Source organism: Microtus pennsylvanicus, chromosome 11 (genome assembly GCF_037038515.1).
Source record: "Microtus pennsylvanicus isolate mMicPen1 chromosome 11, mMicPen1.hap1, whole genome shotgun sequence".
NCBI classification, from domain to species: domain Eukaryota; kingdom Metazoa; phylum Chordata; class Mammalia; order Rodentia; family Cricetidae; genus Microtus; species Microtus pennsylvanicus.
The window spans coordinates 7,823,262-7,840,968 of record NC_134589.1 but is presented as its reverse complement, the minus strand read 5'-3'; the positions used below and the strand labels follow the sequence as shown (position 1 = coordinate 7,840,968).

The following is a 17,707-nucleotide window of genomic DNA, read 5'->3' as shown; positions in this document are numbered from 1 at the left end:
AATGGGCTTCCTAGCATGAGGCATCGCTCACCTTTTGTTTGCCCTGTGCTTAGAATGGTGCTGGGGAACACAGGTGGGTGTGGCTGGGTAATGTATGAGAACCCCTGAGCCCTTCCTCCAGCAGGCCAAAAGGAGTGGTCTGGGGAGGGCCAGCAAGCCAAGATCATGAACTCTGCCTCCCCCGCTCCTTGTCTCTGAGTGCCACCACTGTGGTGTCTACACCCTTGAATATATAGTTCTGTTATAGAACACCCTTCTTTCTTCTCTCAAGACCCCCCAAGTCTAGGAACTTCTCTGAAGCCATACACCCACCCCCATACACTTATCCCTCAAAGGCTGGGCATGGCTATCTCTCTATCAGTTGGGAACCCTTGAGGCTCTGTAACTCCCACCTCTCGGTATAAGGGCAAGGCCCAACACTCAGCTGTGGGGTGATGGGGGCAGCTCTTCCCAACGCAGGTAGGCTGTTGCCGGGAGGACTAACTTCACTGAGTGCCTACTTTGCGCACGCATGCTGGACCAGCTGAGCCGCTCCTTGGTATTGGTGAGACTCCCAGCTTTCCTCTCCAGGAGGACAGATTCTACCACCTTTCTATGTGGGAATTCCCCATTCCTGATATCCACCAAGCAAGACATGTTGAGCGGGGACCTGAATTCACACCGCCCAGACAAGTGCTACCATTTTTTTTTTCAGTATAGAAATTGATCCCAGAACCCAGAGATAGCTGAACTGTGTTCCCTAGTTCCTCTTAGTTTTTATTTTGAGACAGGGTCTTGCTGGGTTACACAGGTTGGCCTTGAATTCTCTGTCTTCTTGGTTCAGTCTTCATTCTCCTCACCCCCACCCTCCACCCCCACCAAGCAGCAATGATAATAAGCTTACATCACCTAGCCTAGCTCTAGTGGTTATTTTAATTTTTTGGTTTTGGGGCTGTTGTTGTTGTTCAGACAGGGTCTCCTACAGCCCATACTTAACCTTGGACTCAGTAGTAGCTCAGGATACCCTTAAACTCCTGACTTTCCTACCTCAGGCCTACTGGGATTACAATGTGCTGCCATGCCTAGTCATGGTTTTGAGACAGGATCTCACCATATAGTAGCCCTGGCTAGCCTGGAACTCGCGCTGTAGACCAGGCTAGCCTCAAACTCACTGAGATCCACCTACCTCTGCCTCCCAGGCTCTGGGAATAAAGGCTCAAGCCTCCATGCCCACTACTGTCCCCTAGCTCTGCTACTTCTCCCAGCTACCACATTGGAAACTGAACCCAGAGCCTCCTGCATGCTAGGCAACCACTCTATCCTCTGAGCTATATCCCAGGCCCCAATAAAATGACTTTTATTACCCCTTTGTCCTGAGAAAACTGAGTGAAATAGATCTCTGTCTCTCTCTCTCTCTCTCTCTCTCTCTCTCTCTCTCTCTCTCTCTCTCTCTCACACACACACACACAGAGAGAGAGAGAGAGAGAGAGAGAGAGAGAGAGAGAGAGAGAGAGACAAGACCCGGGACAGAGCAAGCCCCCTCCCTGTACCAAGGGTCCTCAGCCAGCACGATTCCCCTCCAGCCCCGTAGGCTGCTGCCTAGACCCGGCCACATGCTGGGGGGGGGGGGGTGTCCCGGTGTCACGCTGGCAGCCCTCGTTATTTAATCTCTACCTCCCCGTAACTCGCCTTCCTCCAGGCTGTCTGTTTATCAGGCCAGCAGCACCGACTTGGACTCTAACAGTCTGTCTCCTCGGTGTGGCCCATTAATCTGGGCCATGGTACCTGCGCGCGGGCATGTAATAAACAACTTAGAGCACACGTTTATGGATTCAGCTATATCAGCAGCTTTCAATCCGATCGCACTTTATGGCACCTACATGAGGCTTTATATTGTTGCAATTACTCTGCTTTATATGCCGCCTCCTTGCCCCTTCATTTTACTTTATTTTTACATTTTATTCCTATTCTTCCTCGGCTGTTTCTAACAAGGCCGAGAGCTCAGCTCAGGAAACCTGCCTGGGGCTGGCCACGGTGGCTCACAGTGGCGACAAGGATAGGATGTGCCCCCCTCCTGGCCCACAGAGGATACCTCCACACCTACACCTGTGCAAGCTGTCACAGCCGTCTCCCTCTAAAGAGTCCTGGAAGGGGGCCAACTAGATAGATTTGTCGCGCAAGAAAAAGAGTCCTCTCAGGGTGTATTTTAAGAGCTAGGAACAGGTGCAGAGTGGATGCCAAGGCTATAGGCAGTGCTGGGCCTGTGCTGACCCCCTAAAGAGGAGCCGGGCGCCTCTGGCAGGGCCCAGAGTACACAGAACGGCCATGACACCACCCTGTCCACACAGCAGGGGTGTTTCTTCACCTTTGATTTCATAAGCTCTCTCGGGGAAGCTCTCATTCATTTCCGTCCTGTGTCCTGGAAAACCGACAGTGACATCGGCAGCTGTGGCAGTTCGTCAGTCACACAGGTGTGTTTGCACACCTCCCGACCAGCGTGTGCATGTCCCGTGCTGGAGACGTAGTGGCTGCCAGGACTAAGCATCAGCTCAGGGGCTGTGACAAAGCCATATGCTCAGCCTTAAGCTGTGGTCATTCATACTGTCACGGGTCCGACGTTAGAGACCAAGGTCGGGGAGGCACATGGCAGAGCCGGTGAGGACATGATTCCTGACAGGGACCTGTTGCCTGCTCATTCATTGTGCCCTCGTGTGGCTGAAGAAGAGAGGAAGGGAAAGAGGGAGGGAGAGAGAAACAGACCGAGAAGGAAGGAAGAGAGAGAGGAATGGTAACACAGCAGAGAAAGGTGACAGAGATAGAGAAGAAAGAGGCAAGAGATAAGAGATACTGAGAAGAGGGGGACAGGAAGGGAACAAGAGAGGCTGAAGGTACCAATCCCATGGTGGAGGTCACACCCTCCCAACCCTAGCCAATCTCATCAGCTCTATAGGCTCAGCCCCAAAGCTATCGTGTCAGCAATAGAGCCCCAACACATGAACCATCAAGAGACACAAGCCCACAGCCAGCACCACCTCAGCTCCCATGCCAACATCTGGACTGGTCCCATGTGGTCACCATAACAACATGCCACCACATGAAGAATTTTTAGCATAAGAACAGACTTTTTTGGTGGGTCTGGAGGTAAAATCGGAAGCCAAGGGGTCAGTAGGTCCCCATTCTCTCTCAGGGGGCTTTAGGGGTCACCACAGCCTCCTCCGCTGCTTGCAGCTGGTGGCATCTGTGGCATTCTCTTCTTGGATCCGGTCTCCACTTCTACCTTTACTTGGCTTCTCCCAAGTGGGTCTTGTATCTGGAGTCCCCAATTCCTGTGCAGAAGGATGCCGTTCCATTGGATGGAGAGCCCATCCCAATGCAATACCGTGATCTCAGTTACACCTGCAAAGACCCTGTTTCCAAGTGAAGTCACATCCATAGCTGCCGAGTGGCCCTGAAGCAGGGGGGGAGACTAGTGGGAGAATCTCTTCCCTGAAGAGATGTAAATGCCTCCCGCTTCATTATAAGGTGTCAATGACAAGCCAAAGTAGAATTACATCCAAGCCCCCCGTCCGCCCAGGTGTACTAGCTGTTTTTCGTTGCTCTGGTAAAACACTTTTGACTTCCGGTCTCAGAGGGAGAGTCCATGATGGCAGGGAGCCATGGCCGCAGGCAGCCAGGGCAAGGAGCTATGGCCGCAGGCAGCCAGGGCAAGGAGACATGGCTGCAAGCAGCCGGGGCAGGGAGCTAAAAGAGCATCCATCACTCTTTCCGCTCAAACGTTAACTAGAGCAAGCTCAAAGATGGGCAAGGATGTAAACTCTCATAGCCCGCCCCCAGTGCATACTTCCTTCAGCAAAGTTCCCATAACCTCCCCAACAGTACCAACAGCTGAGGGCCAAGAGTTCAAATGTGTGAGCGTGCAGAAGACGTTGCTCATCCAAACCACAATACCAGGGAACCAATGAGTTTACCAGACTTACTTACAGAGCTTGGGAGAGGAGCTATGGAAAGGGGCTTGGAAACCCCAAAGCAGCCATATTGGAGTGTCTTCACCCCGCATGGTATTGGCTTCCCCACAGCCATGTAGCTTCAAGCCCACAGAGTAAGCTCTACCACCACCCGAACTTGAAGCCTCCTGAAATTGGGGCTTAATTGCAGACAGATGGCTAAGAGGAGCAGCCAGAATCTCAGGTGACAGTGCAGTCTCTCCCCACCCCTTCCTTCTCTGAGGGAATCTCAACCGTCCACAGACGGGAGTCTAATGGACTCTCGCAAGCCCGTGCTGCTGATCTGAGGAAGATGGCAGCTGCTTTGCTTGGAAGACTGTGTTCTCCACCGGGGAGGGACAGGACGCTGCTGTGTTGGGTGTAGAGTGTGTGGGGTCTGGTACAGGGGTCAAGGATGAATGGCAAAGTAGGGTCAGTAAGGCGGATTTGGGCCAGGAGGAGTATTTTTGAGGGGAGTAGTGAGTGGAAGGGTGTGGCTGACTTGCAGGCCTCTGAGAGCAATGGACTCCCTCCCCCCCCAGAGCTCCCCTGACACTTAGACTCCTGAGGAAAGGAAGAGGGCAGTCCCAAGTCTGCCCAGAGGTACAGCTATGGGACTTCCTGTATTGCCACCTACTCTGTGCTCTGAGGACCAAAGCCTCTGTGTACCGCATGGGCAGGCAGAGACGGGCTCTCTGACTCCACCCTCCTAATACGTGACCTCTTCTCAGATGTCGGGGGACCTGCTGACCCCATCGCGCCAACCATCATCATCCCACCCAAGAACACTAGTGTTGTGGCCGGAACCTCGGAGGTGACCATGGAGTGTGTGGCAAATGCCAGGTGGGTGGCACTTCTTTGGTTGAAGTGGAGCCAGGAGCACGGTCGTCTTTGGGGAGGGTCTGGGAGCCCGGTCAGACGAAGACCAGTGAGAGCAGGAGGGATGGCAGGTGAACACTGTAGCTCCAGGGTGCCAGACACGCCCAACTGTGTTCCTTAGTCTTGGGTGTCAAGGGAAAAGAGCCAGCCATGGGGAGCTGGTGGCAGATAGATTTTGCCCAGGCTGTGGAGCCAGAGGGTGGATCTCTGTGCTCCTAACACAGAGTGGTCCAGAGAGGGGAAGACGGTCCCTCAGAACAGAGCCCTTCTGTATGCGGGGTACGTAGAAGTGGGCCGGGTATGGTAGATGACACACAAGGTGAGCCCAACATGGACTTTGTAAGGTACTATTGTGTCTCTCCATTTCCCACAGAGGAGACTGTTAGATCGTCTCTGAGCCTCCTCCTAAGAGGACTGTGTGATGAGAACTTTCCATGGGGCCTCTTTTCCCCCCAACATGACGTGGGTGCCAAGAGCCCTACAGCCCAGAAAGGGCAGGTAGTCTACACACCATGTGGCCAAAAGCAGGGCTGAGCTGAAGCCAGTTCCCCTGGAAGCCCCAGCTCCCTGCTCCACAATGGGCCTCATGTGCTCGTCTATGAGTGTGTCATGACACACACCTCGCCGTAAGACATGCAGGGGGTGTCCTGACTGCGGCCTGTCCTGCCTGGGTACCCAGTGGAGGTCAAGTCATGTTGTGGCTAGAGAATTAGACTGACAGTCCCAAGGTCCCCTCCAGCTGAGGATTCCAGAGGATTTTTCTGGAAGATTCCGAGTGCCCCAAATAGCTAGCCCCACCCCACTTGGGGAGTCCCATCCTTAGGAACCACTAGGAACTAGGAAGGAATGTCCAAACAAACCAGGTCCCTGGAGTTTGGAGTACAGGGGCCCATGGTGGTGGGAAGAGAGCTGAACTCTCCTTACTTCTCAAAGATAAGGGTGGGTTTGTCTGTCTGCCCTTGTGTCGGATCTCTCCTTATTATTTCCCCTCACCCTCCATGAATCTTAGGTCACATATTCAAAGAAGGGAAGGTGTGGGCCCTGGGAGAGCTGAGCTGTGGGACAGGCTCTTTCAGAGCTGTGTGTGCAGCTACCACTGTGTACCGGCCCTGTTGGGAGCATTGTCCGTGACTGACAGGCTCCCCTGTCACTCAGGGCTGCTACAGTTGCCCCCATCCTACAGATGGGAAAGCTGATCTTCAAGGCATTTTAGGAACTTGTCTTAAAGCTTCCTTCCACTAGGAAGTGACAAGGTGCTAGCCAGCTCCGTCCTGCTCCTTCCCATACTTGCCCTGCTGCCCCCCATCGCCTTCCAGGCACCCTTGTCTGAGGGCAGCTTTGCTTCCCTGGTCCCCTAGGCCTCTGATTAAGCTGCACATCGTCTGGAAGAAAGACGGGGCCCTGCTCTCCAACGGTATCAGTGATTACAACCGCAGGCTCACCATCACCAACCCCACTGTCAGTGACGCCGGCTACTACCAGTGCGAGGCCGTGCTGCGCAGTAGCAGTGTGGCCCCCGTCACCAGGGGAGCCTACCTCTCGGTGCTGGGTAAGTCAGGGAAAGTCCTGGGGCTCATCTGCTGTGGGAGAAGGAAGGAGCAAGCAGAGACCACAGCAGGTGTGGCCAGCTGCCATCTCCACCGTGGCTAAATATAAAAGCAATAAGCCTCTAATCCTGTCTCCTGGTCCTTCCTCGGCAGAGCCCCCTCAGTTTGTCAAAGAGCCCGAGAGACACATCACAGCAGAGATGGAGAAGGTGGTGGACATCCCCTGTCGAGCCAAAGGTAACACAGAGGCAGGGGTGTGGGAACAAGGACCCCAGACCTCCAGCCTCTCCCACCCCTGTCAAGACATCTTTAAGCCCCACCTCCCTCTTCAGACCACATCACTAAACAGTGACAGGCTGGCTAGGTGCTGGCACCCAGGAAACAAACAGCCAAATTACCGTAATCTCGGGCTGCAAATCAACCCACGTAACTCCAGGGTTACAAATGAGCCCAAATTACCGTAATTTCAGGACAGGTGACAGACCCAAATTGCCCATAATTTGAGAGTTGTAGACAATGCCGAATCACCATTTTGCCAGCATCCGCAGACCTGGTGTGTCTCACCTGAACGAGTGTCACCCACTCAGCCCATTTGAGGTGGGGGTTGCCTGGCTTGGTCCTCTCCCCCTGCGGGTCCTACTTAACCCGCAGTTTCCCATGCTCACTGCCCCCATCCTGACAGAGCCGAGCCTAAAGGCAGCTATCATCAGGGGATAGAGAGTAAAAGGGTACTGTCGCTTGGAGTGTCGGAGCTGAAGCATCCTAGCAGCCAGTGGCTGAGGCAGGAGAATTGCAGTGAGTTCCAGGCTACCCAGAGAATAGAGAATCCTGAGCCAGGGAGTAGATATGGCCCAAGTAGCGTAGAGGGGTTTGTGGAGCTGCAGCTCTCCTGAGACCCGTGGGCAGAGGCAAAGATGAGGACCTGTGGGGACAGAGGAGTGGCAGGTGGACACTGCTGCCACCTAATCTCAGCAGGGTCACTCACTCTTGGCCACCCAAGGGGAGTAAGCCAGGCTGCGTCCACAGATGAGCCATGTAGCCAGATCCCTCCTGTTTTCCAGCGTACATGTTTGCAAAGAGATGAAGAAACCAATAAACAAATAAAGATGCCTTATTTCATCTCATTCAAAATGCCACGAGCCGTGAGGTGCCCCCTTATTTTATGTGCCACTAAGAAAGAAAAAAGGCTGCCAATTAAATCATGACAAGCTGTCGATTGTAAGCCACACCCTGATCCCCCATCATGTTGCAATGAATAGCAGGGAATCGGTGTCGTCCAATGGACGAAGCGTGGCGATGATGAACTGCAGGGTGGGAGGGTGCAGGGGGTGGGTGCAGAGCTGTGGCTGCCCCTTGAGAGTGTAGAATGCCCCTGGGGAAGTCAAGTTTGAGCAGAGTCAGAGGGAGGGAGGATGAAGGGGACTTTGGGAGAACCAAGAGACATCTATGAGGAGAGAGAACCAGACCAAGGGATGGAGATATCCATCTTCCTCTGTGTGAAGAGCAGAGATGGGACTTCTGGGCACCTGCCACAGGACAGAAGCCTCTCTGCCTGCTTCTCCACCTAAGCTCAATTGTCAGGGGGTTGGGAGCGGCATGGGGGTTAGCACAATATACAGAAGGCTGAGCTAAGCATTACAGTAAAAAATTAAAACCACACCTGCCACCCCTGCTCAAGAGGCTAAGGAGAGAGGGTTGACATGAGTCCAAGGCTAGCCTGGGCTATAGTGACTTCCAAGACAACTGGGCTATCGAGCAGGACCTTGTCCAAAATACTTAATAATAATGAAGATGTAGAAGTCAATGAATGCGAAGCCAGGGATGGAGAGTTTGCTCAGTTGGCAGTGTTTGCATAGCATGGGCAAAACCCTGCTTCAATCCCCAGCACTGTATAAACCAGGCGTGATATCACACACCCTTTGTAATACTAGCTCTTGGGAGGTCAAGGCAGGAGGATCAGAAAGTCAAGGTCATCCTTGGCTACATTGAGAGTTCACGGGAAGCCTGGGCTACATAAATCTCTGTCTCAAAAATAACAATAGGGCCTGAAGAGATGACTGGCAGTTAAGAGCCATTGTTGCTCTTGCAGGGGACCTAGGTTTGACTCCCAGCACCCATATACATGGTAATTCACAAGGACCCATAATTCCAGATGTCCTCTTCTGAACCCTATGTGCACCAGTTACATATATGATGTAATACATACATGTAGGAAGAATACTCGTACACATAAATACATATAATAATAGTAATAATAATAATTATTAATAGCTCAGAGGTTAAAAGTTCATACTACTTATGGCAAGGACCTGGGTTCAGTTCCCAGGATTCACATCAGGATTCTTACCACCTACATCTCCAGGTCTGGGTGGGATGGATGCCTCTGGCTACTTTGGGCTCACACACACACATACATGCGCGCAAGCGCACGCACGCACATAATTTAAAATGCAAGTCTTAATATAATAGAAGCAGATGGGATGCCTCTTTGGGTAAAGGTGCTTGCCAAAAAAAACCTGACAATCTGGGTTCAATGCCTGGAACCTACATAAAGGAGAAAACTAACCTCACAAAGCTGTCCTCTGGCCTCCACATACGTGCAGTGGCACATGCTTGCCCTCTCCCCGTAATGGTACATAAACATTTAAACGACAATAATAATGAACCTCCCCTCTAAAAAAATCCCCAGTGAAGCATTTCTGTGGAAGACTGATTCTAAGAAATTTTAATTTTCTGAAAAATCTCTTCTGTATGCCAAAAGTCTTGAGAGTTTTCCAAGAACAAACTCCCTAAAATCAATGTCTAGGAGAAGCTTCTAGAAAGCAAAGTGCCCTAGGACCTCCTGCAGACAAGGGGACATAGTGGCTGACGGTGGCCCTGGCCTCCTACAGGGGTGCCACCTCCCTCTATCACCTGGTACAAGGACGCTGCATTGGTGGAGGTGGAGAAGTTGCCCCGCTTCAAGCAGCGCAGCGATGGCAGCCTGCAGATCAGCGGCCTGCTGCCCGATGACACCGGCATGCTCCAGTGCTTCGCCCACAATGCCGCTGGAGAGGCGCAGACCTCCACCTACCTGGCCGTCACCAGTGAGTGTCCTCCCTTGCTGCCCCTGAGCTGCCGCATGAGGCACAGTGTACCTCCCCACTGCTGAGGAGTACGGTGGGTCGGGACCGCACTAGAATAGGAGCCTATCCCTTGTGGCACCAGCTCATCGGGTCCTTTCAGCACTGCATTTTGCCAGAGGAAAGGGAACCCTGCTCCCTCGTGACCATCTTCAGAGGTCCTAGGGTTCCTGATGCCCTTGGAGAAGAGCCAATCCCATTTGCTGTGTCAAGACACAGGAGTCCCCCAGGGTCCTGGAGCCCTAGCACGAAGGCAGCTCTCAACTTTGCATTCTTAGACAAGCTACTGCGTGTTCACTGGAGGTCAAGTCCTACTGACTTTGTCACTGAGGGTGTAAGCTGCGCTCTGGGCTCTCAGTTTCCCCTCAGTGGAGGCCTGAGGTTCCAGAAGGTAGAGCTATCCTGACAGGTGCATCTGGACCTCTCATAGATCTCCCTGCAAAAGACCCTGTAACACCAGGGCCAGCGGATGGAGGAGAGGGCCGGTCTTTTTGCGGGCTCGGAGCATCTGGCCTATTAGGTCTCTTCCTAGGTTAATAGATCCTGCTGTCTTCCTCTACAGGCATTGCCCCTAATATCACCAGGGGCCCCCTTGACAGTACGGTGATTGACGGAATGTCGGTGGTCCTGGCGTGTGAGACCTCGGGGGCACCGCGACCTGCTATCACTTGGCAGAAAGGTAAATGGGACGGACATTCAGAGGGCATAGCCGTGTGACGGTCGAGGACAGCACAAATCTCATTTCAGGAGCTAGGCAAATCGAGTTCCATGTGTATAATTGGAAAGGCTGTACAGTGTACCACCCATCTTCACAAACCATGTTGCTCTGTGTTTTCCTGTCTCTCTCTCTCTCCAAGGCCAGACCCAAGACCTCTTACATCCCACTGCAAGAGGTCAGTCCTGACCTGGTGGTATCTTTATCCATCTACCTGTCTATCAGTCTATCTCTTTATCTCTGTCTCTCTCGCACACGTCTCCCCTGCACTGCCCTGCTGCACCCCCCGTTCGTCCCTCTCCTCCTCAGCTCCCCTGAAGGTGACTCTCCCCAGAAGCATCCTGTCCTGTGGCAGGATATACCCATCATCACCTTGTCAGTCTGTCTCCTGCCTTCTCTTCCCAGCCCAAATGCAGCTGCCTCCAGGCCATGGCTGGCCGATGCTAGCAGCAATAGCACACAGAGCGTGGCCTTCTCTGGTGAAGGGCAGACATGGTGGTGGGTGGAGAAGCGGCAAAAAGGGTGTCCCGTAAGGGGTACCGCTACTCTGCGTCCCTGCGATCCTGGGCCCGTCACCAAGGGTGTCCCGTAAGGGGTACCGCTACCCTGTGTCCCTGCGAGCCTGGGCCTGTCACCAAGGGTGTCCCGTAAGGGGTACCGCTACCCTGCGTCCCTGCGAGCCTGGGCCTGTCACCAAGCCCAAGCTCAGGCCTGTCTCCAACCCATTTAACATTTCCAGAGCTGGGTGGGTTCCTGAGACCTTCTAGGACTGAGCATCTAAGGCCGACATCAAGGCTGCCTCTGACACCCCGGCAATCGCTTTGTCACCTCAGGGGAACGCATCTTAGCCAGCGGCTCTGTTCAGCTGCCTCGCTTCACCCTGCTGGAGTCTGGAAGCCTGCTCATTAGCCCAACCCACATCTCTGACGCCGGTACCTACACCTGTTTGGCCACCAACTCTCGGGGAGTCGACGAGGCCTCGGCAGACCTGGTCGTATGGGGTGAGTGACTCTTCATAGTGGCGGGCTGCCAGCATCTGCACTTTCATATTGTGTTGCTGACGCAGCCAAGGCTCTTCCTGTCACAGGGATGGTGACAAATTAACTTAGAAGCCAAGAACCAGGGGGTGATGGCTCTGCCAGCAAGGCCACGGGATGGGGAGGCTGTACCATGCTTGGCTGAGTCCAGAGATCTGTAAAAAGCTGTCTTGTGTATTTTAGGGGCAGAAATCAACACAAGGCCAGAGTGTAAATATTTTTGACTCTGTGGGCCAGACGGTGTCCCTCTCAGCCCCTTTCCTGCCCTCGTGCTGCCAAGAAAGCAGCTGACATTAGTGGCATTGGTGGCATAGTGGTAAGGCCCATTCAGGTGAGCCACCTGGCGCTGATCAGCCTGGAGAGATGCCAAAAGACGTCTCAAGCCTCTTCCACTTGGGGTGTACACCCCGACTATGGCCACCTGTCCAGGCTGAGCCCTAGGCCCTGGGGTGAATAACTAGACCCTGCCTGTCACCAACAAGCTGCCCTAATGGTCCTGATGACTCTCAGTTGCAGTTTCCCTTCCCTCCCTGGCACTCTGAGTCCCCAGCATGTTTGTGGCTTCTAAGAATCAGAGTCCCTGGGACATTTTGTCCTTTCCACTCTTCTGAGACTTTTATATGGTATCCACACCTGTCTACACATGAGATCATCGTACATCCTCTCCAAACATCTGGATGTACAGCCCCAGATCACCCCAGGAATGTCCCTCCTGTGCCAGCCCCACATCCCTGCCACCATGTCCCTGCTTGCCGCACTGTCTCTACCTTGTCTTACAGCCCGGACCCGCATCACCAAGCCCCCTCAGGACCAGAGTGTCATCAAGGGCACCCAGGCCTCCATGGTGTGCGGAGTGACCCACGATCCTAGAGTGACTGTCAGGTACTCCAGGAAAAGTGGCGGGGGTTGCTGATGTCAGGATGACATCATGGGGAGCTGATCCCAGAACTGGGTATGGATGAGGCTGAGTGAGCATCTGGGGACCGCGCTGTGAGAGCTGTGTGGACAAAGTGGAAGGCAGAGAAACAGAACAAGGAGGAAGGTTTGGGAGATGACTCAGAGCTAAGAACACTTGCTGTGTAAGCATAAGGATCTGAGTTCAAATCCCAGCCCCCAAAAGTTGGGTGCAGCTGCATACATATATCCAAAGCAGGATGTAGCTACATAGATGCTTATAACCCTAGCCCTGTAGAGAGGCAAAGGAGGACTGTTGGAGCTTGCTCAGCTTAATGCCAGGTTCAGGGCGAGACACCGTCTGAAGAGAGCTATAGACAGGACACCTAATATCCGCCTATGGCCTCCACACACATGCATATACACCATGAACATATTACACAATATACTGAACACATGTGTGCATATGTGCACACACACTACCCACACATGTGCATATACACCATGCACATATTGTACACACACCGTACACATGCGTGCGTATGTGCACATACACTATATACATGTGCGTATACACCATGTATATATTGTATACATACACTATACACATGTGCATATACACCGTGTACATATTGTACACATACACTACACACATGTACATATACACCATGTGTATACTGTACACATACACTACCCACACATGTGCATATACACCATGAACATATTGTACACATACACAACACACACATGTGCATATACACCATGGACATATTGTACACAACACGCACATGTGCATATACACCATGGACATATTGTACACAACACGCACATGTGCATATATATGTACACCATGGACATATTGTACCCATACACTACGCACACGTGTGCATATTTGCACATAACTACACATACATGTGCATATACACCATGCACATATTGTGCGCATACACTACACACATGTACATAGATAACATGTACATTTTGTGAACATATGTTGCACACACAAAGAAAAGGCACCACAAAGGAGGAGAAGGAAGGGAGGAAAGGAAAGAAAGGCATTTAGGATGAAGAGATGGAGGACTCCAACGTGCACACTCCCTACTTTTCAGACCCCCAACGAACCTCTTGTGAACTAATTAGTTTAAGCACCTATTGTAAGGTCTTCATGTCTTATTTTAATATTCATCATGGAGAGATCCGGTTAGGAAGACAAAGAGGGGGATGGAGAGATGGCTCAGCAGTTAAGAGCATTGGCTCTTCTTCCAGAAGACCTAGATTCAATTCCCAGCACCCACATGGCAGCTCACCACTGTCTGTAATTCTACCTCACAGACATACATGCAAAACATCAATATACATAAAAATTTTAAAAAGAAGAATACAAAGAGATGAACATAGAGATAGGGCAGAAGGTGACCCCAGGGGATGACCATGGAAGAGGTCTTGTAAGGGAAAATCCCTGAACTGAAGTCACCCCTTCCCTGCTATGGGGAAGCCAGGAACTTGACCTTAAGGTATGTAGTCCCTCAAGAGCTCAGTGTGGCTCTGGAAGCCAGTGTAGTGGCTGAGAAAGTCATCTGTGTACTGAAGTTCCCAAATACCCAAACTTGAGCAAGGACACCCGGTGTACCCCCAAACTGTAAGAAGACTGGCAGCTACAACCAGGAGGCTGTGTGGTGTCCCTTCATGCTCTCCTGGGAGCTCTTGAGAAGATCCCAGCATGTTGCTGTCCTGCTAATGAGCAGTAGCACTATCACACAATTGGCATGGAGGCCAACGGGGTGGGCACTCCTGCCTCCCGCAGACAGGGCCTCTTAGCTACACAACTGTATCCTGGGGCGCCACCTGCTGGTCACTTGGAAGAGGACCGGAGCAGAGTCAGCCAGTCAGTACAGCGTTCTGAGGAACCAGGATTGCAGGACCCCAGGCAAAGAATGACTCATGAAGGGTTTGACATGGACCTTTGGGGGCATTTTCACATGCCAGCACAGAACACAGACATAAGCCTGAAGTCACGCAGAGCTGGTCGGGATGTAGGCAGATCAATTTCAGGATCCTTAGTCATGACTTTACCAGACTTTTCTCTAAAAGAAAAAGTTAATAAAGCAACTGTAAACCTGTCCTCAGGGAAAAGCCGCATCCGTGCCGCTGGGGCTCATGGTCTGGCATAACATGGTAGTGTCCTTTTCTACAGCCACTTGTTGAAAAACCTAAGTAACCACTGTTAACTCAGCAACTGTTTCCATTGCATGTGTGTGTGAATATTTGTGTGTGTGCATATGTGCCCTGTGTGTGTACACACGCATGCGTGTGTGTTTGTGTGTGGATATATGTGTTTGTGTACGCGAGTGCATAAGTGCCTCTGTGTGTGTGAATATGTGTGTGCATGTGAGTGTATATGTGCCTTACCTGCACATGTGGGCGTGTGAACGTGTGTGCATGGGAGTGCATATGTGCCTTGTGTGCACACACATGCGTGTGTGTGTGTGTGTGTATGGGAGGAGTGCTTATGTGCCTCTGTGTGTGTGTGTGTGTGCATGCATGTGCGCATGTACGTGCGTGAGCATGCAGACCAGAGATAGACATCAGGTGCCTCTCTCTATCAGTCTCTAAGGGTTTCTCACTAAACCTGGAACTTACAGCTTGGCCAGATCAGCATGCCGGTGAGCCCCAGAGATCTCTATGCCCAGGCATTGAGATAACACACATGTATGGCCCTGCCCAGCTTTCTACATGGTGCTGAGGGGCCAAGTTCGGGTCCTCATGCTTGCATAACAAGCACCATATCCACCGAGCCATCTGCCCCAGTCCCTCCGTTGATATTTATGTATTAAAATGTCACTTATTTCTATTTCAGGCAGACAGTGTGTCTTATTACACTTCTGGGTGGTTCCTGACAGAATAGAACTTGGGGTACCCTTGCTTCTACAGACCCACTCTCTGGGTTTCCCAGTAACTTACAAATAGGAACCCCCTGGTGGAACTTTCCTAGAAGTCATCTGTAGCCCGATTAATAAAAACCCAGAGACAGGGGCTGGAGAGATGGCTCAGTGGTTAAGAGCACTGCCTGCTCTTCCAAAGGTCCTGAGTTCAGTTCCCAGCAACCACATGGTGGCTCACAACCATCTGTGATGATATCCAGTGCTCTCTTCTGGCATGCAGGCAGACACAATACTGTATACATAATAAATAAATGAATCTAAAAAAACCCAGAGACAGAAATTGGGGTTCAACGTGAAGATCAGAAAAGCCAAATAGCCAGCCACTGGCTCTTACCTCTACCTCAGTTCCAAATGGCGATCCTGCCTCTGGGAATCTCAGAATGAGACTGTGTGTGAGAGCTGTCTCCTCCCATTTTATAATCCTATCTAGGGATGGGATTAAAGGTATGCACCACTACCACCCAGTTTCTGTGGCAAACTAGTGTAGCTACAGGGATTAAAGGTGTGTGTCACCACTGCCTGGTCTGTAAGGCTTACCAGTGGGGCTGTTTTACTCTCTGATCTTCAGGCAAGCTTTATTTATTAAAATACAAATGAAAGATCACTACACACATCCCCACCTGAGGCTGAAGTAGCCATGCCACATAATCTTCTTATGAGGAAAGGAGAAAGAAGTGAGCTCTCGTCACCACCTCCTCCTCTGCAAATTGGTAGGATGGATACCTATTCTATCCAAACAACCGGCCCTTTGTCTCTACTCCCAGCCTGTGTCCCTCGGGTGGTGCAGGCCCCTGCTGTCCCCCGCAGCCTTGAGATAAATAGGTGGGGAGGGAAAAATCTCAACATTTTGAAAGCTCCCCAGTGATTCTGGTATTTTTTCCCAAGAAACAGGGTATTCTAGCTACCAAGCACAATGGGGTTCCCTGAGCAGGCTAGAAAGGGGTAAACCGATCACACTGAAGCCTTGGCCGCTCAAATCCCAAGTGATGTGTTGTCAAGACAAAGCTGGGCCCCAGGGAGGAGGCCCAGACAGCTGCAAGCTGCCAGCATAGAATGTCTCTAAAGCCATTCTAGAAGAATCTATTTGGTATCTAGGTCCAGATCTAGACAGAACCTGATGGGTACACTCGGAGACATTATTACTATTAATAAATTTTTTTTTACTTTTACTATGTAATGAATCGATTACATTTTAGGAGGAGAATGCAGATCAACCAAAAAGGAAAAGGATGGAGAAAAACACCAGCTAACCGTTCCCCTTAATTAGACACCGTCGCTAATGATATTTGAGTTCCATTAAGGGAGCCAGACATTCTCTGTTCTCTAATCTTTTTTCCCTTAAGGACCTACTGTGCCCCGTGTGCCATGTCAATAAATATTTTTGCATCAACTCAATTACAGGATTGCTTGGAGTCCATTGTGTGGGTGAAATATAGTTTGCCAGTTCACACTGACTGCATTTTTTTTATTATTTCTAAATTTTTGCTAATATGGAGAAATCTCATTATAAGCGTTCTGGTATCCAAATTGTTGGCACGTCTCTGATTTGCTCGGGATTGTCTATTGTGATCTAGAGCCAAAAGGGTCCCAGAAGGACCACTGGCCACATGATTTGACAGACAGTTATATAACTAGATTCGTCTGGAAATTGTCTACCCTCGTGAGCTGAAGAGACTTGGAGGTTATTCATATTTTACTTATTTCAACTTTGATTTGTGAAAATAATAATGCCAAGAGTGTGATTTGGGGTCAGAGGTGTGTGTGTGTGTGTATGTGTGTCTTTGAGATAAGTTCTTATCATATAGCCCAAGGGCTGAAACTTGTAGTCATTCTCCCTTTTCAGTGCTAAGATGACAGACATGAGCCACCATGCCTGGTTAAGTATAGGTTTTATTTAATTTTGTAAGAAACCATCCAAGCCAAAGTTGATGGTACACATCTTCAATCCCTGGACCCAGGAGGCAGAGGCAGACAGATCTCTGTGGGTTAGAGGCCATCTTGGTCTACATAGTAAATTTAGGCCGTCCAGGGCTACATAGAGACCCTGTGAGAAGAGGCGGGGAGAAAACAAGCACCCAACCGTCTTCCAGATTGGTGGTGCACGTCTTGGAGGAACGGAGTATTCCCCTGGCAGGCACTGGGTAATTGATGCTGGCCATTCTTAGTTGTGGTGTGGCTCTTGTTCTTGTTGCTGTTCTGAGGTTTGTTTGTTTGTTTGTTTGTTTGTTTGTTTATTATGCACATATGTGTCTGGGGGTGGGGTATGTGCCTATAAGTGCAGTGCCCATGGAGTCCAGAAGAGGGCGTCAAAGCCTTTGGAGCTGGAGTTACAGGCAGTTGTGAGCTTCCTGACCTGGTGCTGGGAATGGAATTCCAGTCCTCTGTAACTGTATACACTCTCCACGGCTGAGCCTTCGCTCCAGCCCATTGGCTGCTCTAATTTGCATTTCTCCGTGGCCTAGGAGGAGAACATCTCATTTCTGCTTCCCTCTGTGTGTGTCTTCATCAGACAGGTGCCTGTCAAGGACTTCAGCCGGTTTTTAATCAGGCATTTGTTTTCTTATGGTTGAGTTTTAAGAAGTCTCTGTATATTTTGGATAACAGTGCCT

At 51.0% G+C, this 17,707-nt stretch overlaps 1 protein-coding gene across 1 annotated transcript in view; it reads left to right on the top strand.

The window, feature by feature from the left end:
- The window catches only part of Sdk2 (sidekick cell adhesion molecule 2), a 280,717-nt gene that overhangs the window by 181,783 nt on the left and 81,227 nt on the right, over positions 1-17,707 (top strand). The window contains exons 6-12 of the mRNA XM_075990014.1: positions 4,694-4,805; positions 6,200-6,390; positions 6,542-6,625; positions 9,280-9,474; positions 10,073-10,189; positions 11,059-11,226; positions 12,042-12,144. Coding sequence (XP_075846129.1) covers positions 4,694-4,805; positions 6,200-6,390; positions 6,542-6,625; positions 9,280-9,474; positions 10,073-10,189; positions 11,059-11,226; positions 12,042-12,144 — 970 coding nt within the window. The remainder of the gene's footprint in view (positions 1-4,693; positions 4,806-6,199; positions 6,391-6,541; positions 6,626-9,279; positions 9,475-10,072; positions 10,190-11,058; positions 11,227-12,041; positions 12,145-17,707) is intronic.